This window comes from Pyrgilauda ruficollis, unplaced genomic scaffold, assembly GCF_017590135.1.
Source record: "Pyrgilauda ruficollis isolate IOZ18807 unplaced genomic scaffold, ASM1759013v1 scaffold12, whole genome shotgun sequence".
Lineage (NCBI taxonomy): Eukaryota > Metazoa > Chordata > Aves > Passeriformes > Passeridae > Pyrgilauda > Pyrgilauda ruficollis.
This window is the reverse complement of record NW_024510321.1, coordinates 15,847,538-15,874,196: the sequence shown is the minus strand read 5'-3', so window position 1 is coordinate 15,874,196 and position 26,659 is coordinate 15,847,538. Positions and strand designations below refer to the sequence as shown.

Genomic DNA, 26,659 nt, shown 5'->3' with positions numbered 1-26,659 from the left:
CATGAATTCAGTCATGTACTTTACATGTAATACTGCTGAAAATATTGTTTTGCTACATCTGTGCAATAAACTGAAAAAACCAGAAAGTGATAAATGTAACAAAAGAATTAAAAGTTAAGTCAGAACAAAGACAAAAAGACACTTTTCTGCCATTTGCCCACAATGTGTAGCACAGGCTGAAAGCCCTGACAATCAAAGTCTTGAAATTCTGGAATAGAAATCCCTCCCCCCTTCCCATGAAAGTCTGGACTTATTCCCAAATACTTTAAAAATAATTGGTTTAGCATAAGATCACAGCTAGAAAAGTTCTGCCGATCCTTCTATCAATTAACTATTGTGGATGATCTTGCCTGTTTTGTTATTAATACTAGGATTTAGTCCACAGATTTGCCAATTACAAACCTCAGTATTCGCTCTCAGAGCCAGTCTCAGCCCAAAACTCAAGCCCCTTAAAGTAAGCATAGAAGAAGCATGTTAAAATCTAGTGAAAAATCTCAAGTTTAAATTTTGTCTTACTTTTTTTCCTTTGTGATACAGGCATTTAATATCCAAAATTCATCTGTAAGCAATCAAAACCACAGGTGAAACACAAGAACAAAGGATTTACCTAGTGAGTCATCAAAGTGCTTTATTTTATAAAGCCTTGCTCATGTTTGGAGTGTAATCTAAGCACTAACATACACAATAATGAGTCTTCCTTGCCCTGTCCAAATAAACAGTTTATCAACAAGAGTGAGTGACAAAAATGCTACACAGACAAAAAGAATGCTTTGCTATAAATGTCTAAAATGGGCTAAAATGTACACTCGTTGGCCGCAATTAAATATGTACTCTGAGTACCTTATTTTTACTCCAGGGTCTCCCTGTGGCCTCATACCTTCAGAAGCTTCAGAAAACGAAACTTGGGTGAGAACGCAGACAACCAGGGTGTTTAGGGAGAGGACAAAAAAAAAATCAAGCCACAGTACCAACTTATTTAAATACATACAATACAAAAGTATACACATACATTACAGTGCTGCAGACATCACTAAATCAAACGTAACAAAAAAACCCTGTGGGAAAGGTTGGGGAAAGGAAGAAAAATTAGTACACAGCAACAGGGATAGTATTGCCTTTGGCCACTGGAAGTGTCATTAAGGGGTTGCTGTTGCAGGGGCTCCTCTGCAGTGAACCACAACACGGGTTATGCACAGTTGCAGGCTGAGCAGCACTGACATTGGTTATGGAGAAGGCATGCTGGCACTCCTGATCCCAGTTAGAAACAATGAGAGGGAGGTTTGACTTCTCTTATGTTGCCTACAAAATCTAACAATTTCAATAAAGAAATTTTAAAGGCACAGCTTTAGCACAGTGTATAAGTAGATAAACTTTTAAGCATATGTAAATTTGTCTCTTTCAAGCATGGAGTCTTTCAGGGAAAAATACAAGAGGAGAAGGAATACAATGTTGTTTAAAAATTTTAAACAAGTTAAACATGATCAGCACAGTTTCAGGCAATGTACTATACAATCAAAACTGAGTCAATGGTAGGACAGGTCATTTTGATGCTGAAAGACAACCTTGGGAAAAATCCCTCCAAAATATCCTTTCGCATTTTATTGTAAAAGAGTCTATCATGGAGGTGAGCGAGACATTCACTTCAGTACACTACTGCATATTACCTCTTGGAAGATGACAAACATTACTTCATTTGTACTGCAAAATAACTTTACATGTAAACTCAAAATCTTATATTGTACACGGCTCTGAAATTCAGAAATATCCCTGCTTTCCAAATAATGTAAACAGTAAAATTCAGGGTTCATTTTTCAAGGGATAATCTATAATAAAATACTGCTATTTCAACAGTACAACATAAGCATTTAAACTTCAACTTCCCAGTAAATGACAAGGGAATGGAATTTCTATCAGTGTGCACATTTTTCAGGATGGGTAGAAGATGAAGCAACTATTGCCCAAGACTATGCGCTTCTTCAGATAAGCTACTTTTACACTTGTAACATTATTAGTTCCTATATTGCAAGAATATAAAACAAATGAAAACTTCAGGTAACAAAGAGAAATAAGCAAAGTTTTCCCTTAATGTAAGTTTACTATAGCAAAAATGTACACATAGCATGAATTATGTTAGCTCTTTGTAAGGTAAGAGATGCCAGCTCCCAGATGTCTGAGAGGCTGAACTTCCTGATGCAATGTGCTGAAAAAGAAGACAAAAAACGGGAGAGGGAGGAAAGAAAAGGAAAGAACCCAACTGCTAGGAACCAAATGGGAAAAGCCTCCGGCACCAAGGGCTGTTGCAGCTGTGTTTTTAAGGAGTGCCAGTGCGCAGGGTGTAAGTGTAACATTCGCAGTAAGGTCTTCATTATTATCACCATCATCATCATGAAGAATACTGTCATGTATCTTTTTTCAAAATATAAACTGATCCACAGTTTACAATTTGATAACAATATTGTAAATTTAACATGCATTTACTCTTCCCCACCCCCACCCCACACCTCTTTGTTCATTTATTCCATTTCAGCTGGTAGCATCAGAGTATTACTGTCACAGTGCACTCTGAGTAAGCTGTTCTATTTATTTAAATTATTTTAATTTTTTTTTTTTTTGCACACACAAAAGAGTCAGAAATAGCTAGAACTATGCTGGGAATATCAGGCAGCTGTTAAAGCGAGTACTCCACCCCACTTCAGTCATCTTTGCCAGCAGATGTAAACAAAGGGGTTGCTTTCTGTAAGATGAGTGCTTCTCTGAGTTCCTTTTTTTCCCTACACTTGTAGCCACTGCTGCTGTCCCCAGGTCTCGTGTCTGTCCTATGTAACATGATAGGTTACGTCAAGATGTTGGCAATAAAGTCCAAGAAGCGCTTTGAATACTGTTCTGGATTAACAGTTGAAATTTCTGCACCAGCCTATACAGAGAATTGGGACAAGAGAAGAAAGAAGGAAGAACCAGTGTTTTATTTGATGCTTTTGTCATTGAGGATGTTAATAAATTTCATGTGCAGTTTTCAGAACCAGAGACTAGAAACACAAACTGTAAATTGTGGCCCTCAAGCAGAATCTTACTGGTGCCTTTTTAGGCTTCACAGGAGGACACTGATAATCAGTACTCACCCCTGTGGCAGTTATCTTCTATTTCAGAAAAATTTTCTTTTTACTTTCCATGCTTCTCTTTACTTTCATTGTACTTCAGTCTTCTGTATGAATTTTTACAGCACATTAGCCACGCTACCCACTGATTCACCAGCAGATTCTGGTCTCTAGAGCAGCAGTGCCTTCATACAGAAAAGACTGAATTCCCATACTTACATTGGCAACAGTTGTGCAACATGTATTGTTATCTGAATGCTACGTAGCCTGGTTTGAAATACATGGCAAGAGTAACACCTTTTCCATGTTTATGCATTTAAATCTGGACTTACTGAATAAGCCATACAATTGTTATTTCAATGAAGTCATGATTTCATTAATATTTTTACTTGAGTTTTTCAAAGCCTTACCCACATTTTTATTTACATTTTTCCTGTTTTAGAAAAGAGGCAAGTTGCATGCATGCAATTAATGAATGAACTTCAGTCTCATGTGGCTCAGGATGGAGACAGAGAAATAAACAAAATGAATGTATGAAAGTAATGTTCTGTAATAAGTTCTAATCACTATCGGCTTCAATAATCATAGCTGTTACTCACAACATATTTCTGTCTGTTATTTAAGCCAGAAGTGTGAGTTTTTAAAGTCTGCTACTTTCAAAGTTCAATAATAATTGCCAGATAATGGCTGCATATGTTCTGCATCAACTTTCAGCTGCCCAGAAAGCAGAGAATAATGAGTGCATTGCTTTAGAGAGACAAAAAAATACCTCCCACAGGCCTTTGCAGGTCATATCATTCTCTACTGTAACTAAAAAGCCCAGAGCCCTTTGCCTGAAATTTCTCACAATGCCCTGACCCGTTAGATACTTAGACACAGGAGGGATTTAAGCCTCATGAATGAATATGCTCTTTTTAAGAAGTTTATGAAATTTGAATGTTAAATCACCACAGGAGTGATAATAGTAGACATAAATCATAAATCTGGAAGACTGGGCTGTTTCACCATGGTTCTTTGGTGTCTGCTGCTAAGCAGCAATTTCAGTCAAAATTAAGTAAGGGCAGTCAAGCAGAAGCCTTCACTGAACAGTCTCTGAGTATTTAATATGTAAACGATATTTTTATGCCTGATTTTGTAAATTGTACTTTTTTTCTGAAGAAGTCTTCTAGAGTGAGCCACGTTATATGCTGAAGAAGTAACTTTCAGCAGGCTGTACCCAACAATGAAACCAACATTAGGGCCCTGCATCTGAAATTAGATTCATGACAGCTTTCATAGAGCGGTGAACAGCTTTGTTTACAAGAACAAGGTGCATCTCACAAATTTAGGACAAAGTCTTAAAAAGCATCTCACTAGAGGTCTTTGTGGGTGAGAAAGCTGTGTACACAGCTGAAAAAGGAGTTCCACTGTCAGTATGTAATGTAGGATTTATTTCCCCTGTCCCTAGCTTTACTGAACTGTCCAGTATCAGGGCACTAAACAAAAATGCATGAATATAAATGGAGTAAGAGGAAGAAACCAACCCAGATACTTACCCCATGCTTTACTGTCTTTGCAGCATGGGCAGCTTTCTTTTTTGCATCATAATGAGTAAGAATGTCAATAATGGCCATGAAGTACACCTCCTTCCTGGGAGCATCTGCCAACAGCAAACAGGGCAGTAAGAAGGACTTCTGAAACATCTTAACAACGAGTTCTCCTTCTATCAAAGAAGACTTGGTACAACTCAATCAGCAGCTAAGACAGGTCAATGTCAGTCATAATCAAGTCATAATCAGTCATAATCAACTTGTGCAAAAACCACAAGTTCAAGCTGTCCTTAATTCAGAGTTTAACTGCACTCATATATAATGCAAAATCCCCTAAATGGGTGTAAAATAAAAAACTAGCATACAGAAATAGAAATTATTGCTCAGTTAAGGCAATGTGGGTTTCATCTTTGTGGAAAAACTATGAAATTATATATGAAAGGTAATGTTTCTGTGTCAACAAAGAGAATTACAGAATGAACCAGGCTGGAAAAGACCTTTGAGATCATCAAGTCCAACCTGTGACCTGACATCTCTTCATCAACTAAAACAAGGCTCTGAGTGCCACGTCCAGTCTTTTTTTAAACATGTATATGGACAGTGACTCCACCATGAACCTGGGCAGATAATTCCAGTGCCCAATAACACTTCCAGTGAAGAATATTTTCCTGACATCTAACCTAAACTTCCCCTGGTGCAACTTAAGATCATATTTTTTTTATGAATAAAACCATGCATTTATGCATGTCAATGCTTATAAACAAAAAGAAAAGGTAACTTTCCTGTACTGAACAGCCACAGGTACCCAGTTATACTTAATTTTACAGACTAACATTCAACTCAGTTTCAGGCTTCTTACACACTCCTTATGATGACTTTCTTAGCTGCAACACAGAAATTGGGTATGACTGCACAAATTTTCAAAAAGCAACCAAAAAAACCAAAATATAACTTGGAACACTGCTTTTCTCATTCTTTTTAGACTGTGTTATCTGCCAGAAAAGACCAATTACAGTTACTAGACTTCCTGAAAGGAATGAAAACCCCATGAATTAACTGCTGAAGAACTGGTGAACCAGAACAGCTAAGCATTATAGAAATCTTCTCCTTTCTGCTGCCACCAAAGAGTTAATTTCCTTTTCCACACAGTGAACTTCTGTTGTTCAGTTTGCATTGCCTTTATATCATTGTGAGGACTTTAGAATTCTGATGCAAGGATCAAACCACCTTAACATAAAAATATTTCTTACTGCTTACTTTCATGGGATTTTATTCCATAAACATCAATAGCTGGATCAAATTCCCCTGGAGCCAAAGGCAGTGAGCTGTTCAGTGTATTTCCTGGACTGTCTGGAGGGGTTCCAATAGGGTGGGTCCCATCACTTTCACCTTCCTCTTCTCCATCATTCTCTTCACACTCTATTTCTTCCTGTTCAGCTCTTTCAACATCATGAATTCCAACCAGCAAGCTGTAGTCCATGAGTTTTAACTGAGCAAGGAACTAGAAAGTGATAATAAGCAGTCTATCAATATTGCTGAAAAACATAAGCTCCACTTACAAAAAGGTGTCACCAACTGAAAAAAACTTCTAAGGCACTTCTGAGAGAGAGCAAAAGGGAAGATTAAGTGATAAAGCTGTCAAAGAGGTACCTGATTTTACTAAAATGTATTAGCAGCACACAAATTACTTGAATGTTATTCTGTAGCCCACTCTTCCAAAAGCCTCCAGGAAAAAAATCTGTGAGTAGTGAAGACCAGTGTGTTTGCAAGCTGACAACTGTTACTCCTGACTCATGTTTCAGTTAAATTAGATTCATAGAATAGCCTGGGTTGGAAGTGACCCCCAAGGATCATCAAGTGCAACTCTTGGCCCTGCTGTACAGAAACATCCCCAAGAGTCACACCACGTGCCTGAGAATATTGACCAAATGCTTCTTGAACTCTGTCAGGCTTGGTGCTGTGGCATCATCCTCTCTGCCCTCCTTTGGACAGCTTCCTTATGTTGTGGTGTCCAAAACCACACACAGCACTTGAGGTGGAGTCTGCTCTGTCACTGCTCAGTGTCCAGAGCAGCCTCTGTGCTATCAGGTGCTATGATCTGGAGTGGAACACACCCTCTCAATCCTTTTAAGTCTTACTAAAGAATCATGAAAAAATGTTCAAATATTCTTGCAGTGGAAAGCTGTGAAGTTTCACACCCTGAAGACATGAAATTATGTTGGATTCCCTTCACAGTGACAGGCTCGTGATTTACACCATGAAAGCAAAACGTGTACGTGAACGAAAGAGTGGTTTTTGAATAAAGAATAAGGATGGGAGATTTTAGGAAATTGAAAGATAAATACACTGTATGTACAAACAAAGAGTTATTTTAGTTCAGGAGAATAGCATTAGGCAGAAAGAGGAGGATGGAAATAAGAAAGGTATAAAACCAGGAAAATGGGGTAAACAGCTCAAGGGGGCAAAGGACAGGCAGGACAGAGCAGTGCTGCAGCTTAAAAGCAGTACTGTGATTTCAAACTTGTGAAGCCCATGCTTGTGGTATGTAGAGAAAGTGGCTGAAAATAAAAATTGCTTCAGTTTTTATAAACTCTAAGTGGTTATAAAAAGGAAGTTAGAGCAAACCAGGGAAGAAGGCATTTGAGCTAGACTCTGGCAGAGAGAGAGTGATGGTGATGAAAAAGATAAAATACTAGGTAATGAGAAACTCCAGTTTGTCAAAATCTGATTCTGAGAAAAGAGATGAGCTGGAGATAACTGTAGATTCAAGTGCTAGAAGAAATATTGTGAGATTGAGAGGAGGTTTTAAGAAGAAGAAGAAACTGTTTTTTAAAGATTTCAGTATAATTTATTTCAATATAATAAAACAATAGATTCTCACAAGACTGGAAGAGATCTAAGTTTGAAGAGATGATGCACAACAATATACAATACAAACAAATGAGACTGGCCTAAGGGAATGGGGCAGAAGAACTCCAGGCATATTATTCACTACTTGGTAAATACAGGGAAAAAAAAAATCTACCAATAATAACACAGAACAGTATGAAAGAGAATGGACTCTTGGGAAATAAAACAGTGAGCTACAAATTAGAAGAGAATGGCTCTTGGAAAAAATTTGCTGCTGCTAACAACAAAAAGACTTAGGGAGATCAGCACAAGGAAAAAAAATCTGATTTTAAATGGGAAAAATATGTAGTTTTTCTCAGGACACTTGCAATGGAATAAGGAGATGGGAAAACAGACAAGGGGACATCAAAACAGCAGTAATAATTTGTGTTTGAACATAGGAAGGGGACATAGAACTTGATTAGGAGACAAATATGGAAACAAAGCTTAATGAAAAACAAGAACAGATATAAAGCTATATAGCTGAGAATAGTACTCCATGATATGTTTAACTATAAATACTGTCTGATAAGATAATCATATACCAAGTGTTGTGCATTTCTCTTCATTGCAGTGAAATGTGAGCTTTTACACACTGGTTACAAAGTGTGTCTATCAGTCATCTAATAAGGGCAAAAAGAACCAACAAAAGAAAAACAAGGTTAAAGAATAACTTGCCATTGTCAAAATAAGGAGCCAGATCACCTCACACTAGTGGTTTACATGGATATTAAACATTTCTCTGTATAAACTTCAAGCCCATAAAACCAGCCTCTCAAGTCATAATCTGGAATCTGCCATTATAGTCCCAGTCTGGTAAATGATATAGATCATACACAATCTACTTTTTGGGGTAAGAAAGTATCTTCCACATTCCTTCCACACACTTAAGATAATATCTGCAACCTACTTGCTGTAAAAGCAGCAGTCAGCAACAGCAGTATATGTTAAAAGACCACAAAATTTTAACCCAAATAAACTTGTCTCTAGAGCTGTGACATCAGTAGAGCACAATATTTTAAATATAAAATAAACACACACTGATATTTCACTAAGTATTTACGTTTTTATCATCCTCACTACCATAAATTTTCCATTGTTACTATGATGGGAAATTATATTTCCTCAGAAGCAAATTATTGGGTAAATTCTAAAGTAACAATATTTTGTTTTGTGCAACTAATGAGATTTGAAGAATTTGGAAAGCAAATTCACAGAGCTCTTTTGATATAAATAGCTGAAAGTCTTATTAAGTCACAGACACATTTTGCTACCAAGTCTCTTCCAAATCCGCCTTTTTACTTGAAAACAGATTTTAGTTTTTGAGTATGAAGCTGCAAAATACTGTGTTTAGGAAAGATATTTTAAATTATGCAAACTAGAGGCAAGTTGTGTGAACAAATTAGTCTGATATTTATGATATGAACAAAATCAGTAAAAATATTTCATTAAAATCATACATTAACACTTTTCTTTCATGAATTTACTACACTCAGCCAAGTAAAATACAAATTTATATGAAAGACAACATTAAGCTAATGAGAATCCAATTGCTGTATTTAGATTACTGAAGCACTCTACTGTTGTGACACTTAGAATGATTTAAAACTGGATTACTAATATGAAACAAAAAGGGCATGCACAGCTGTGAGCAGGGGAGATACCCCTCCTCTGTTATGGACTACAGTCTGTATTTGGCCTTAGCCCTGGTGGACCTCCACCTGAAAAATACAACTAACAATACTCACCTCTCTCTCGGGGGCATTTGGAAGCACTAGGCTTGTAAAGCATTTAAGTACTAAGCAGTACCATCATTTTAACATCACATCATCAAGGCAGGAACAATGCATGGCAACCAGCTATGGCAGCAAGCCATTTATCACATCAGCAAAGCAGTGATCAACTCCTGAAAGTTTAAATTGTGTTTCATTTAAAACAGTCAGTGTTTACAGTTTTATAAACAAGAGCTTTTATTAATTAATTACAGGTATGATTTCCTGGGATATCCATAATTTGCCACACATTTCAATCACATGTAACTGAACAGGCACATTCTTACCTCAACATCCTTTTTGAGTTTCTCAAGGAACATCTTTTTGTTATTCTCATCAATATGAATCTTTTGGCCATCATTAATAAAATCATTGTCTTTGAATGTCGGCAGGTCTTTGGCCTAAAACAAACCAAAATTCTTATAAGAGTAGGATTGTAAAGAGGAGTGTGGTGAAGCTGCTGGCCCTGTGCCTGAGAAGGCACCCCCGAGGTGCCTCTCCTCCATGGCACACAGATCTCCATAACTGCACCCACAGAGCTCTTTGCTCATCTTACCCCTCCTGGAATGGCCTAGAAGGTATGTGTGAACTGGGCAGCAAATGCAGCTAGGACAAAATCTCCTCTCAATACCAGATTTCCATTGAACACTGATTTGCATCGAGCTTCTTCCAAGATGTCATTTGTCAAATCGACTGGCATTAAGTGAAGTTAAAACAATCTATTCCTCATAAGAAAGGGCCTGCATCAGATCCTACAGAGGAGGTTAGACAGGATTGCATTTTGCACAACTATGGTGAATATTCAAAAGTGCCTAATACCAAATAATCATTGGAAAGCATCAAATGAATATTGGATTATGAAATTCTGCTTAAAAGTAGCAAATGCCAGAGAAGACCACTGCCTCTTCAATATGTAATTAAATATTCTTGATGTTGGAGCAACTTGATTATCTTCATCTTCAGTTCCCTCATGAAGTGATTTGCAACACCTCAAATGGGCTCTGTTTTTAATGGACAGTGACAGGAAGTTTACCCAAAAAGCCCCAGCAAACTGACAAACAAAAGAGCAGTTCCTTCAGGACATTTGGTCAATCAAGTTAGAAGTAATACTAATTCCTGCAATCAGAGCTTTTAAAAAATTGGCCTATTAAGAGCAATGAACAGCCTTTCTCCCTGCCCCACCTTTAATCAATAGTATGGAAGAACAGGTTTTCTTTACAAAGAAAAAGTTACAGAACAACCAGTGCTGCAATTCCTATGAACTGTCAATGGCCAAGAACTAGTGAGTACCCTGAATAAAATAATTTCCCCTTAATCTGAAAGTCCTTCTGCTAGGAATAAATGGCAGCTAACATCAGCCTCCAGGAATGTTCTCCATAAGTTTAACCAGTCAGACATTGCCTATAATCTTACTGGAGATGGTATTTTTCATAAAGTTTATTTTCTTCCTATGACACAGCAAGGCAAAGAACCTGAGAGTTTCTTTCCTCTACTCCAATACATATATCTTGGAAAGCACAGCAATAAAATGTGAGCACCACAGCAGAATCCAAGAGGCCCTTATAGATCTTCACAATGGCCAAAAGTTCTTTTTGCTGTTGGACTATGTGCACTGAGGTGGCCAAAATACTCAGTTCCCCAAGTGTCCAAATTAATTTTTTTGGACCTGGAATTTGTGAATTGCTTGATATCCCACAGTGCTACTTTTGTTTAGAAAAGCAATCATTTTCTTCCAATAAGAGAAATTAGTAACATTGTAATAGTTACAAATCCATTATTAAATCCATGGCATCCCGATACCTATGAAGTTTGAAAAAAAAAAAAAGGTCCTAGTTTGGCTGCTCTGAATTATTATTGTCTTGCATCTAGAACATTCTGATACACTAAAATACCCTCTAATAGCGATCCTCTATTTATAGTTAAAAAAAAGGAAGAAAACAAACACCCAAGCCGCTGAGATGGAGCTATAACCATTCATCTGTCCCAGACTCCACTTCCAAGGAGGAGTCTCTCAGCAGTGCTCTCCTGCTTTACTTAAAAACAATGCTGGACACTTTTTGAAGCTCACAATTAATTGTTTACCACAATATGACTGCAAAGTACACACTGATTTTCTTTCTGGCCTACTCAGTAAGAAGTTTAGGACAAAAATGAGCAGGGGTAATATCAGATAAGCATTCCAGGCTAACAGCTGTAGAGATTACCATACTCAATTGAGCAGAGTATCCCATGGACAGGGCTAATTCTGCAGAGGCAGGACTGTGGATCCAGGGATGCTGCCAACACTGGAGGATGGAATCCAGTGCGTGGGATGCTTAAGAATGGAGAAGAGATTTGGATGAAATAACTTAAGATGAAGCAATAATGAAAAGAATGCAGGAAACCAAGCTTCCTTCATTTTTAGCCCAAAATCACTCAAAAAAAAATTCCCCACATTATTTTTCCACCTAGTTTATCCAAGTTATTGATTAAATTAGGCAGAGGTTAAAGTGAAACAAACCCATTGACACAGAACCCCCCTCCGTGGTTAAGATGCTGAGATGCTTGCTTGCCTCTAGGCTCTGCCGCAGGCTTCCCGCAGAGCACAGCCCCAGTGACACCGGCGGGGCTGTGTAAAGCTGTAGGGTGAGCACAGAGGGAGGATGTGCTTGTAGTTAAGATGCTGAGATGCTTGTTTGCCTCTAGGCTCTGCCGTAGGCTTCCCGCAGAGCACAGCCCCAGTGACACCGGCGGGGCTGTGAGGGGAAGCTGCCTCACCACTGAGAACAGTCCTACGGTGGTCAAAATAAACTAAAATTACAAGCAGTGTCTTCTTTGGAAGATGCTAGGGCTGGTAAGCCAGTTGTGCAAGTGCCATACTTCACTTTAACCTTGTCTCTACACTATTGTTAATAGAAGTGAGCCAGCAAAGCTGACACTGCTGCAGCTCTTGCCTGTCATCACGAGACCCAAGGGGCACTCCCAAGGACGTTCTGGGCAGTGAGTCAGCGCTCCCAAAAAGCCAGACTCCTCACTGCCTTGTATGCAGGTTCCTCTGACAATATTTATCTGAGGTAATTTTTATTTACCCAAACACCCATACCTGTAAAGACTTGGCAAGTGTAGAACCACGTAAGTTAAAAGCCAGTTCTAAAGCAACCGAAGAAAAAGGACAAAATAAAAGCAGTGGGTCCCATCCAAGCAACTGAAGCTAAAATGCTCTGTGCCAGTTGTTGCCCTCACTACATTATTTGCATGATGCCTCCCAGCCTATTCTCTTCCCTCTTTCTAGGTATTACTAGTCAACCCCCCCTCCCCCACTTTTTTTTGGTGTACTAGGCGATATTATTCTCCCTATACATTTGAAACTGAATAGTCCTAGGATACTGCTGCAGTCCCACATATTACTAATGACAGCCACCAGCAGAAGTGATTCTAGTAGTACTTGAACTGAAATTTGTCTTAAAATTGATTTGTGAATTTAAGAATCAAAACCTATGAAATATTTAACGAATTCAGCTCTTGTAGTTATGCTGAATTAATAACACACTCATTCATGCTGAAAAATCCCACTATGTTAATTTCTTACATGCTGAAATAAACACAAATAGAATCACATTGTGGCAGTTTAGAACATTACCTGAATGAAAAAAATTGAGGCTTTGCTTTAATGAAATAATTGATATGGTTAATTTTTTATGATGTCTCAAATATTTCCAATGAAGCAAAATCCTTGTTGGAAAATGATTCTCCTAGAATGTAATTCATTATAATGAACATATTACTGTCATTAAAGAACTAAATATTTTAAGAGCTGCACAGGAGATGAGCATCTAACTACTTCCACTAAATTAATAATAGATTTTCTTTCTGAACCACCTCCACTGTTTTTAATCTCCTACTTAAAGATGCAAGAAAGGCACACCAGATTTTATAAATATAAAATATCCATCTATTAAAAAAAGCATGTTATCAGCACACTTCAGGTTTGCATTCCAAAGTTTGCCATGGTCACAGAGAATTTTAATGGCAGGAAGATTTCAATGTCTTTGAAAGGCTGAAAAATCAATAAAGATTTCTTAGTAACTAAGATGACAGAATGTGTAAAGCCTCATTCAAAATAAAAGTATAGTGTAAGAGCTGATACTGTTTTGAGTTAAAAAAAACCCCTAGGAATGTAAGAGACAGGTGGAGTTTTATTTCTAGATGAACATGGTAACAGATTTTTTACATTTCTTAGGACATCTCAATTCAGCATCCTATCCTAATAAATTGAAACTAATATTAGCAATTTTGTTTCCCCCAAAGGGATTTTGTATGCATCATGACATCAAAAATAATGGTCATAGCTAACATTAATGCTGGTATTTTGGAAGCAGCTTGCTAAAATAGCTGTAGGTCAGGTAGGTTTCCAAATAAGTGATGGAAAAAGGAAAATAGACTAATTGTCCTCATGACTTGGCAGCAATTTCTTATTTAACAATGACAAGGTTTAGGTTTTAGGAGAAATGCTGCATAGCAGCCTTATTTTTTTCTCTGGAACTAGCCACAAGCCACATTATTCACGCAGCTAATCATGGAAAAATTTGGCTTACAACTTATAACTTTTGAGAATTATGTAAAACATCTGCCAAGAGTGAAGGTCCACACCCTGGACTTTTTAAACAGCAAATGGCCCACATACACCTTAATTTTCTTAAGTACTGGACTCATCAGCATATATGGAAGGCAGTGTTTGGGGGGAAAAAGGCTATAATACTAAATATAGTTTGCAATAATTTGGAATGGGATTTTGAATTGAATCAAAACTCTGGAGTCACCAAATCTACAAGAGGGAAGAATAACTTCCTTTAGAATTATGCAGTTTCTTGCCACCCATAGTTTTGTGAGCTGGGTCCAAATTTTTGTTATACAGATTGCCTTGCCCTAGCCAGGCCTTCCAATACAAAGGGTCTGCAGCTCAACTTGACATCACAGGTCTGTAAAAGGCAATGGAAATAGAGCTGTAACCCCAAAATAGTGTTTGAGGGGAAACACTGGAATGACTTTAGCCAGTTCAACAAGCATTTTCTGTAGGAAGAAAAAGAATTGTGCAGGATGCTGTAGAAGGGTTAAGTACTCAAGCATGTACCAAAATAGAAACTGTCTTTTCAATGCTCCAGAAATGCATCCAGAATTATCCCTAGCATTAATGTCTTTCTGCTGCAAAATGAACATGCAACATATAAAATGCAACATAAAATTCCCCTGTTATTTTTAAAATTCTTTTAACATATGGAAAGCAGACTTCTAAACAAAAATGAAACAAAACACCCCCCACCCCTCAAACCAAACAAAGGCAAACTAGTGATTTATTTTGAAGAACTGTAATGGGGTTGGTGTCATGAGAAGGCTAAATGCTGAAATCAAAACCCTGAATGTCTCTCCCTATCTTTGGAGTGTGATGTTTTGAAAGCTGTAATCTCTGTACATTGCAATGTTTAGATTTATTCCACAGATAAGTGTCAGACACTTCACAAGTCTCTCATGTGAGATCAGCACATGAAGCAGACTGAAATCACTAATAAGAGATAAGTACAAAAATGTTCTGAAATCAGTAATTCTAAAATAGCAGGAAAAAATAGCTCAGATTTTGGAATGATCTACCACGAATAAAGTTTTACATAGTGACACCAAAAGTGAAAATAAAACTGAGTCAAGACTGAGTGATCTTGTTGCTAGACTCCTCTACTAAAGCCCTTCTTCCTTAGGGTATACTTTCCTCTCAGAAATCAGTTAATTACTATATGCTGTAATATATAAAGTTAAACACAAAGCTAACGTCTAGTGACAACTTCCAATCTAATTATCATAGCTATGTACTTTGCATACAATTTAATTAAGATGTAACATAGCTGTCAACTATGGCAATCCTTTTCCCAAAAGAAACTTGAATAGAAAATCCTTTATTCAATTGTATTGACTAGAATTTTACTGTACTTATGAATGGTGATTTATGAAACAACACATACTACAGAGGTGGCAATGCAACCAGTTTTAGATTGATTTAAAAATGTGATAATCTCTGAAATTGCTTGAGAAAGATGAAATGTGGTGGGCACCAGTTCAGTTAGGATTTCTTTTTCTTCTTCAAATTTATTTCTGAACTGCTCACTCAGAAGCAAGAGCTTAGATTCTTAGATACTTGTACTTAGATTCCAGTACAAGTAGACTCAGCTGTTACTGCTAATTTGATGTTGTACTGCAAGTATGGCATAATTGTGAGCAGCTAGACTGCCAGGGGATTTCTGCATTACCCTCATTTCACTTGAGAGGGCAAAACTGTCCCAAGAATGAACAGAAAATGCCCACTATTAAAATAATAAAAAAATTTAAAAGAGTAGTAAAGTCCAAAAAGTAAAAAGGAGCAGCTGTCAGAATTTGACAACTGTTGAAACATACTGTTCTTTTAAAATCCAAGGCATCTGTAAGTGTATGTTATGATACATGTTGCCAAGAAAGTGATGTCTTTATTATTAAAAGTATCATTTGTAACACAAATGAAATGTGTTGTGCGTTAAGGTGAAATTTAAGGGATTGGTGCTTGTTTCTGCACTGATTATCACAAAACATTGAAATGACAGTTTTGGACCTGCTCATCCATATGTTAGGATATTAAACAGCTGAAGACAGTCAAACAGGAGGTAAACTGCAAACAGGATGGAAAAGTACCACTCTTAATCAGGCAACTTTTCATCCTAAAAAACTGATTTTGAAAAATGTTGGAATAGTAATACCTCTTTTATACTATTAAGCTAAAGAAGAATTATACTATTTTCTCAGATTTCTTATCCATTAAATCTTTTTGCATATTTGTCTCTTCTTTATTAACTGAGTAAATAACTTTTAGTTTGATAGGAAGAAGATTCAAGAACAGAAATGTCACCAAATTTGCCTTTACAAAGTAATTTATCTAAAATTTACAGTCTGCATTAGAATGTGACTGAAAGACTTGCTCTTCTGTGTTCTGACTTCTGTAGCTTTAAGAGAAGTAAACATATTACACTTGATATTCTGAAAACCATTTGATTACTTGACTGTTGTCATTTGAAACTCAATATGAATTACTTAAAAGCCCATTTAAAAACTAGCCATTGCCAGACAATTTAGCCATACATTTTAGTACCAAAAACTTCCTTTATTACTGTCACATGTGAATAGCCATACAGTTATAATAAGTAATTATACTTCCATTAATTGAAATTTATTAATTAATGTCATTTCAAGATAATATTAATAAATTGATGATTTAGTTTGCATCTGGGTAAAAATTAGCTAATAATTTACTACACCAGCTCAGTTTTTAGATTGTCTGGTTTTGTTTAATCCTTGTGGGCAATTTCTTCTATGACAGGAGATGCCAAAATCTCTTTAGAGAATTTGCTAAAACACCTCCCCCCCATCCCTTCAAGTCAAATCTTTTCAATTGTTTTCAAATCTTAAGATTGATTTGAGATTCCCACAGATGACAACAAAAGGTCTGAAACACTGACATCGATTTAAGAGAAAATGGAAGTAAAAAACCATGCTACAGGGCTCCACTCAGGAATAATGGATCGTCTACATACTCAGATCAACAGAGTCCTCAGGCCCTGGAATCAGTGGCACATGTGCAGAGATACCTCTCATGACAGAAGCTCTTTAGCACTGCTCAGAGTTTCAGAACCAAACTTTCCTTGTCTATTCATATAAATATATAACACCCTTTTTATCTAAACCTAAAAGCTGTGTGTTAGATTTGAGTAGTCCTAGTGAGTAAATCTGTTGTCACGCTTGCTGCAGGAGATTCAGATCATAGTGATGACAAATCTTCTGAACATCTGCAATGCACAAGCAAAATGTATTCTGGCCCTTTCAAATCAAACAGCAGACTCTAAAACTTATAAAACCCATGTAATAAGCAAAATACTAATTTTCCCTTGTTTGAATCCCTAAGAGTCTCAAAGTATAAAATGATGTTCCCTCTATGAATGTAGAAGGCTACCCAATAATTTCCTTTCTTAGAAATATTTTTTCTGAATGCAAGCTTGTCACATCCCTGGTGCACTGCACTGGGGTTTGAGGGGAATGACGAGTGACAGAAAGCTGCTTCAAAAGCCTCAGACTGTGTGCTTACAACATCAATAGCCTTTGTGCAGCTCCATCCCCAAGAAATCACACCATTAAAATAGCAGAATAAGAATTAGGGGGATGAGGCTTTTATGTATTATTTTCAGAGAAGTACTTAAAATCAAAGGGAAGTTCTAGATGTGAAGTTGGTAAGAATTTTTCTTATCTGCATTATGGAAGTCATGATTTAACATTAAATGTACAGAATAATTGTTTTATGCAGTTATAGAAAACTACACAAATTTGTTTCAATTTATCTATAAACAAGTTCAATAGTAATTCTGCCATGAACTTATAGAGGAGCAAAATTAAGGCACTGTTTCTTCAAGGTTCTCACTCAATGTATTAACTACAATATACATGTACTATTATTAATCTACTTATTATTACAAGACATATTCATAAAATTGCTCAAAACTACTTTGCTAAACTTTGCTACTTTGCTATGTATAGTATCAGTTCCTGTATAGCTGACTATACATAATATTTTTAAATTTTATGTTACTAGTCCAAGCATTAATATTGCAACCTGAAGCAGTCCCATCCAAATAATTTGTCCTCATCCTTTCTATCAGATTATTTTAATAGTACAGCAGAGGTTTTCAATGACATTAGGTATTGTTTGTAAGACACTGAAGGGTTACTCCATGCACATCAAAAACACTACAGTTGCCACTAAACAAGAACAAAAACAGATGACAAAAGAAAGAAAGGAGACCATTCAAGACATGATCTTGAGGGCCTGGTACAGCAGAAGAGAGCTATTGCTGGCAGTGGTAACAGCAGCTCACAGGTGAGGCTGTGGTGTTGCCTAATGCTAAGAAGAATTTAAAGTGTTCCATCATGCCTTAGGAAAGGTGGAAAAACCTGGCACAGAGTTTTTCATGCAGTGAGAACTGACAGCTACTGCATGCCCCTTACTCCTTTAGTGCAGTTGTGTGAACTATAGAAGACTCAGAGAGGCAGGTATGGTACAACTACTGCTTAGGAGAAAAACAAATGATCTGAATGGAATCTGAGGAAAACAGAAAATGAAGTCTCTTAAGTGAACTCTTGAATGAGCTCATGCTAATTCAGGAGGAATGGGCTTGGACAAATTAAGAAAACAAGGGCCATGGGTTGTTAGACCTTGCCCAAATTTGAGATCTAAGAAGTCTCAGATGATGGAGACTATGTAACACTTCCAATTATCTGTAGAATCTCCAGAGAAACCTCTCCTAAAATGCCATCTGGCTATTTTGCTAAAACCACAAAGAAAAACTGAGAACAGTAAATTTCCCAAAAGAACTGAAGTTGGGGGTGAAGAAAAATAAAGCAATCTATTTCTGTTTAGATCCAAGTTTCAGCCCAGAATTTGAGGGAGACTGTCTTTCATTACAGCTATATGCACATCTAAGTCTGTCAGTCACTTGCTCATTTGTATGAACTTTACATACCCAAGGGTTCTCATAATTCAAGGTTTGGCTCATCCTTGCACTCAGTTTAGAAATGTGTCCCATCACATAATTCCATTAACTGACATGGGGTATTCATAAATCTCAATATTAAATAGGAAGAGAAAGAAGATGAAGCAGGAGAGAAAGGAACAAAGTTCTGATGTTTTCCTAGCACAGGGCAGGCCCTGAAGAAACTAAGAGAAGAGAAAAGGAAAAGGAGGAGGTAGAGGATTGGCTCACTTACCTCTGAAATTACAACACTTTTGCAAACCAATATTCAAAGGTCTGCAGGAAATAGAGGACAGATAAAGGAGGGATAAGGTAGGACTCAAGAGGGAAGAATATGGCAGAAAAAAGGAAAGGGTCAGAACAGCAGTGGTTATGTTTGTTCTGAGTCTGGCTAAAAGGTTAATTAATTGAAAAAGAAACAGAAATGCACCATACCTTTTCTTTGTCACTGGCTTCTCGAGCCACAGTAGAGCCCTGAAACAGAAAAAATGGATCTAAAAACGTGCATATGTCAGAAACTAATTTGAAAATGTTATAACATGTCAAAAAGAGGATGAACTGTATCCTTTTGAACTTGAGAAATGTTTAAAGAAAGGTAATACAGTAGGTAGAATGTCTAGGACTGCTGAACTGCTGCAAACATGTGAAGAAGATGCTTCATGAGAGAAGAAAGATGGATTAAATCCTCAAATGCTCTACTTCTATTGTCCCCCTAATTCTTGGAGCTTTTCCTCATCTCCCATCCTCATTTTGAGTGTATCATGCTGGAAGTCCAGTTTGCTTGGCAGACTTCTCATCTTTCTTTCTTTCTTTTTTTTTTTGCGTGCCAATTTAGCTGTATGGGTTTAGACTAGCCTATTCTGTATAACTGTCTGGACATTTGTAACACACATTTGAAAAGGATGTCACACAATATAAACACAAAAAGTATTTAAAAGATCGAAAAGTACAAACAAGAGCAATGCATCTCACAGCAACATGGTGTAAAAAAAAGAGAAGAGACCAGCTGTGGATTCACAAGATTTACAGTGCTTTCCAAAGACATTTTGGATTTTCTTTATAAATTTAGTTTTTAGATTAAAACTAGTGAGCAATATGTTGTTTTCTGAATAATCTGGAGCTGACAAAAAAAAAGACTGTATATATTTCCTTATACCTCTCTTGGAGCAGGACCACACCTTTAAATACCCAGCACGTGTTTATCATGTAACAGCACTGCAGGAAATAGTAACTACAAATATGGTGACTGGACACTGAAAGATGGGTAAATTAGCTCTGCTCTTTGTTAAAGGGTGTGCATTGTGTAAAGAAGTGCTGGAGTGGAGTCCTACTAGTTTAAAGAATGTGAGGATCCCCAACCACACCCTTTTACAGCATGTTTTATTCTGTTTATGGAAAGAAACTTAGAAAACTCAGAAGTGATGGAGAGAAAAGATATATGGGACAGTATCTCTTAGTTATTAAGTATGGCCTAGAAGCAGGGATTTCATTGAATTATTCTTAACTGATAATAAAGCCTGGTAAAAGCCTAACATTTCAGTTTACTCAGGAGCCACCTTTTATATAATATTCTGTGCTCCAACAGATTATTAGGCCAGAAAAAAGATCAACTGAAAACCAAACTGAAGGAAAATAAAGAAGATTCACAATTGTAAAAATTAGGGAGGATGTAAAATTTGACATTTGGTAAAAAAATGACATTGAAATGGCATTTTAACAAAACGCATCCATGGCCAAAAAAATACCCTTAAAATCCTATGCTGATTTGTGGTCTGTTTTTCTTGTATCTACAGAGGTAGAGACTTGTGCTACAGAGTGAGGTCTAAGGTGGTGTCAAAAATATTCAGTAACAAAATGGACTCTGTATCCACAACTGCAGATGACATAGCAAAGAATATAAAGAAAAAGTAATTTATAAATAAATTCAGTGTCACTATAAATCTGTTCAGTGAAGGAGTTTGTTTTGAGGAATATGATATTGATGTTAAATTTGAATTGCATGAGAAGTTAAAGCAATGCTGTCCAGCTGGACAAACTGAATAGACTACAGAAGCACTCACAGAGGTAAATAAAATAAAGAGTTGTTGACACCAATGTTAAGAATATAGTGCATATAATTACTGTTTCTTTCTGTTATGCTTTCATGTCATTTTTAACACATCTGTACATTATGATGCTCTAAATCACAGTTCTCTCAAATTAAAAAAGCCCAAAATTTCTCTGCAACTGCTGCCAATAATACTGAATATCAGAGAGTAAATTGTTGACAATCTGGAAATCAGTTCTTATAAATCAAGTTCAGCCAACTATCTGAGCAATTGCTAAGGAGACTTGACAGTAGGAAAGGATGGTGCACTACATAGCATTACAAATCTCCTAATACAGAATGATAAATGAACACCTTAAAGCAAGCTTGCAGATGCACTTAGTGGTTCAGCACATAGAAATTAAATGTATTAGAAAGAAGTAGGTTTCTAAGGGGATACTTTATACAGGAAATTAAAATACCATCCCTTGGGTAGAAAGACTAAGACTACATTTTGGGTATTTGTTGTAAGTCCTGTATATTAACTACTGTCAAAATTACAATGAGCAGATAAAGGTTCTGAAACAAAACTGAAACAGATCTTATGATAAAAGCAGATGTTTTGGTTTTTCAAAGACTCTTTTCCTTTTCACTTGAATTATTTTTAAAATATTGGATAAATTATTAAGCTCTTGCCATAGAGGTGTACTTTATTAGCAGCATTTATTGAAATGATGCTATTTAGTTGTTTTATAAATGCCCTCTGCAGAATCAACTGTGGCTTTCCATAATGTTGATAAAAACCTATAAGAAGCAGAATTACTATTGTACTAGTGTGATGGGTTTTACCTTTAACTACTAGCAACATTTAGCAAACATACCTGGCTAAATTGCTGCCCTTAAAAATGCACAGAACAGATAAATTTCTATAATGTCTATAAAACCACCCTTTAGTTTTGCTAAACCCAGGAGTAGAATGAAATAAGTTATGCTGGCTCTTGCATAACATAATTTTAAATTAATTAAAATTCTGAGCAATATTCAAGCATCAGCATAATCTAACATTTATAGTAAAGATTTTCAGCTACTTTGTCAGTTATTTAATCAGCAGTTATTTCTCACCTTTAAATCATATTTTCTATAAACAGATAAACGATGGCTGAACACATTTCTTGTAACAACCATATATACTTCAACTCCATCAACAGTAAGCCGGTACATGCCCAAAAACTGGGGAAGAAGTGTATTCCCATGACACTCCACAATAAACTGCAGAATGAAAAGAAAAACCAGAAATTAGGATTGACGTATTACATAAATATATATTTAGATTTTAGATATAAAATACCAAGAAACAATAATTTTTTTTTCTGAATATGTGTGTGGCGACAAACCTTCAAAAAAATTACCAAAAACAACCCCCCTCATGAGGAAGTTATTCTGCTTTTAGGCCAGTGTTTAAAAATTAAAATCATAAACTGCTTAATTTACAACTCTCGACTTCCACAGACAATCTCCTAGAAAGAGGAGACTCCATTGGACAGACCTTTTAACTTCTGTGTTAACACAAAAAGCAAACCTAAGCAGACAGCATATATTTGGTAGTTATGTCAAAACCCAAGTATTTTTTTTTAACATCACACTTCTGTAACCCATACTGTGTTGTCCCAGACCATATTTAAATTGCATGTTTCTCCATTGTCAGTATTTGTTTATTATGATGAACACTCATGGTGCTGTCACCAGCAAGGGGTATTATTTATTATCACCAACTTCCTGTTAGTTCCTATTGGTGCTTGCATGTTGGGGTCAATAGAGCTGAGCAATGAAGTGCAAATTCCCTGTATTTTTTTATTTATGAATCCTTATCTTTCCTTAAGGTCACCATATTCCATTACAAATGGGCTATTAACCTTGAAAAAATTTGCCACCTGCAACCTGTCTTTTTTTCCCTAATCACTTGCCTTACAAGTAATTGTTCTATTAGAAAGACCACTGGAGGAAGCAGAAAAAGCAGACACCTACTGATGATGGGAACTATTGAAGGATGAATTTTTATTCCCAGAATAAAAATGCCTATACTATATTAATCCTATTCAGAAACATTCACTTATATATTTTGTGAAACCAAGGAAAAGTTAAGGCACTATGATGCAAACCAGAAAGGACTCACCAGCCTTCCTGTTTCTGTTAGTACCAAGTCTCAAACAGGAACTTGGAGAAAATGTAAAAACCCAAGGCCCAAAGAGGAAACATGAAATCTAACCAACAGTCAGCTTTTAAACCTTAATTGCATTCAATTAAGACGCTGCTGCTCCTTTGTGCCAGTGACCCAGTTATTAGAAACACAATTTTAGAAGAATTTAAAACAAGTTAACTGAATAAGCCATTTCAATTGTTTAACAAAGGCAGGTAGTACTTGGTAACAAATACTGGAACAAAGCTCTTGAAACCTTGGAGATTTTGCAATTTTGGCCTCCTCTGCTAACTGTAAGGAATTCTTCTCACTAACTTTATACTGGAATCTGCACATATCACAGACAGACCTTTTAATTGGCAAAATAAAAAAATGACTTAAGACTCCTGAAAACAATCCTGCCCACCAGAATACAAAGGAAATGAACAACAAACATAGAAATTGTTGACTCTCAGTTGAACCCAATTTTGACTGACTCATGAGCCCTGTTAAATCTTGCTGGCACATTCTGAGCTGCAACTCTACTTTCTGCCTGCCCTGGAGCTGTACTGGAGGTTCAAGCCCTGAAGCACAGAACAAAGTCACAATGTAGTTGTGCCACTTCACAGCAAAGCACTTTTAAGTTCCAGCTGTCTATGAATACCCAAATTATCTTAAGGTGCTGCAGAGACTCAGTGAATACAAATCAGAATCTTAGGAAAGGAGTATGATTGTATGCCTCAAACCACAAATAGAAGTTTGGCAGTAAAAGACCACAAAAGCAAGGTCAGTCATGAGCAGTGCACAAAGATCGATCAGTTTGCACCTGAGAGGATTTCTGTATTTAAAAAATACTGAAGTTTTAAGTTGAAGTTCTCAGTTTGGAGGATTTTCAGAGTCATAGGGCTGTTAACATCACCAAACTGTTATAACACATTACAGGATACACAGCCTATTTTGACCATTGTTTCTTTTAAAGATCCAATCATAAGAGTACTAATCCATACTAGCAAAAATACATGGACTATTTTTTAATAAACGTTAAGTACTTGGCATATCTTCTAAAGGTTAATATGAAATACTTTTTTAAAACTTTATAGAAAGTAAGAAGGGTTGTTCCTATAGAAACATTTATTAAATGACTTCTACTTTAAGATGATTACGTTCTACAAGATGAAAATGAATCTAGCTTCCAACAAGAATTTAGTGTCACAGAATTTCTAGCTACTCAACTCTTTAACAGACCCAGCCATTCCTAATCTTACAGCTTTTAACTACAGAACTTGAATTAAAACAAATACTATTGTTCCAATTTTCCACATGGGATCTGAGATGCAGAACCTCTACCTGAAATCATACAGAGAGTTTGTGCCATGTGAAGGAATGCCAGCTAGACATCCTGAGAACACACTAGTAACCCCCTGCCCTTCCTCTCAGCTGTGACTGCCACAGTACTGACACTTAAACAGTCTCTTCAACCCTAGCTACTGCTAACACTCCAATTTTAACCTTTCTGGTCCCAAGTGTACCCATCCGTAAAATGGTAATGCCATTTACCAGAGCATGAGCACCATACCCACTGTAACATCATAAAATAAATTATTTGGTTAGCAGTATACAAGCCCCTCCCAAACTGCTCTGTACTATGTAATGAGGAGAAAAAGGCCACTAGTGAGAGTTGCTTCAGTCCTATTTGTAGGTTGGGGTTTGCCATTTGCCAGCACTGTTTCATTATCTTAGTGTGCAAAGACTTCTGAAAGGGGAGTGTTACCAGCATGGAACACAAGACATGAGAAGCTCTGCTAATATTGCTCCTCTTGATAAAAAGGGACATGGCTGAACTCTCCCAGACTTATAAGAGATCCTCTCAAAGCAGACCAGGTACTGCACAGTTGTTTCCTATTTGCTGCTGTGGACACTCATGCCATTGCAATTGAAAGAAAAGTCTCTGAAATTAGTTCAGTGTTTCCTATGAGAGTATTTATCCTGATGGGGAGACAAAGGAAAGAGGGAGGAATGCCACTTGCTTTCAGCATCTACAAGGTTGGTCTAGAACTTCCTACCTTTGCAACTATCAATCCCCCATATCTGCATCACAGAGGAGGCAAAACGTGTCATCTGTTTGGGTGGGAGTCCAGCAGGACTTGCACTGGTGACTGTGGTTGGCAGATTTTCAATTTGTCCATCTTGATATAAAGGAAGTAGCAATTTAGTCACCTCAAGGTGCTTTTTAGGAATGATTTCCTGAAGTTTCCCACTCACAGCTGGAAAAAAAGTGAGCCTAGAAAATAAGCCAGTACATGCTTAACAGGACTGCTAAATTTCAGTGAAAGAAAAAGACCTTCACTCCTTTAATTTTTTTCTAAAAAGAACATTAAAACAATTCTACTAAGCAGACTTGCTAAATAAAACTGTAATACTCAGCTAATACATTTACAAGTCTTTATATGCAGCAACAAAATATTTTTTTAAATGAGTGTTGTAATAAACACCCCATTTTTTTTGTTAATTGACAATTTTCATGTTTGTGCACAGCACGAGGACAATATTATTATTGACATAGTAAAGTAACATCCACATATTGACAGGTTTTATCAGCTGTGCAGCACATTTCAAATAAGAAAATTTCTGAACTCCCTTGAACCCCATGCTTCAAGTTGAAAATTAGTAAGAAATTCTTTATGAGCCTATTTTCTCATTAATTTTTGTATAAATACAGCTTCAAGATTGCTTAGTAAGAATAAAACTTTACCGATTTAATTAGTTTCTTGCTTTCCTATGGCAATGCTAGTAAGCTATCAGATACATAAAAGGGTAAGATAATGCATACCATTTATTGGCAAAGAAGTTATACTACTTTTGGCTCTTTTTGGAAAAACACAGAATAAAATTTCTGTTTCTACCATTTCTCCATCTCCACTTCGAGATCATCTGTGGAATGATTTGACATTGGTGCAGATTAAATCCTGAATTATATCTGTCTTCGTTCTATGTGAAAAGCCAGCATTTCTATTTCTCACAGCCCTATTTGATAAATTTTAATTCAGAAATACACAACATGCTCATTCTCTGTTACCCCTTTATATATTATTTTCACACATTTTGGTATCATGATTAAGACAAGTATTTGATAATTCAAGCAGAATTATGTGATAAGTCTATACATTCACCAGGATACTTCCAGTAAAGAAACTGAATAGCAAGTCACATAATTATTTAAAACTATTTCAGGCATTGCGCAGGCCTAGACATTGATAGTAATTTTTGTGCTCAACTTGTTATTTTATATCCTCTTGTCTGCAGTCAGAAATATCCTTCACTAATTTTGTGTACAAGCATTTGTATTTTGTGCACAAGCACTGATATGTGGAATCACTCTCCCCAAAAAAGACTGAGAACTTGTTCAGAGTTATAAATATTCCATTTATTGCCATTTTCTCGTACCCTAATAATTTCTCAGAATATTGTGCATTGGGTACTTATGTGATACATTGCAAGGATTAATTAGCCAAATTACAGCATACATCACAGAGTTACAGATTTTCAAGGCATATAAAACTGTTTTCTTCAAATAAGCCATGTAATAAAGCAATTACATTT

At 36.5% G+C, this 26,659-nt stretch overlaps 1 protein-coding gene across 2 annotated transcripts in view; it reads right to left on the bottom strand.

Annotated features, from left to right (window-relative positions):
* Positions 1–614: 614 nt before the first annotated feature.
* Positions 615–26,659, bottom strand: part of PIP4K2A (phosphatidylinositol-5-phosphate 4-kinase type 2 alpha) — a 107,592-nt gene continuing 81,547 nt past the window's right edge. The window contains exons 5-10 of one of the 2 annotated variants that reach the window (XM_041489227.1): positions 22,006–22,152; positions 19,293–19,331; positions 9,573–9,686; positions 5,882–6,125; positions 4,631–4,734; positions 615–2,914 (exon numbers count right to left, since the gene is read on the bottom strand). In XM_041489227.1, coding sequence (XP_041345161.1) covers positions 2,834–2,914; positions 4,631–4,734; positions 5,882–6,125; positions 9,573–9,686; positions 19,293–19,331; positions 22,006–22,152 — 729 coding nt within the window. In that variant the 3' untranslated portion in view covers positions 615–2,833. The remainder of the gene's footprint in view (positions 2,915–4,630; positions 4,735–5,881; positions 6,126–9,572; positions 9,687–19,292; positions 19,332–22,005; positions 22,153–26,659) is intronic. The other variant, XM_041489235.1, reaches the window with a different exon arrangement.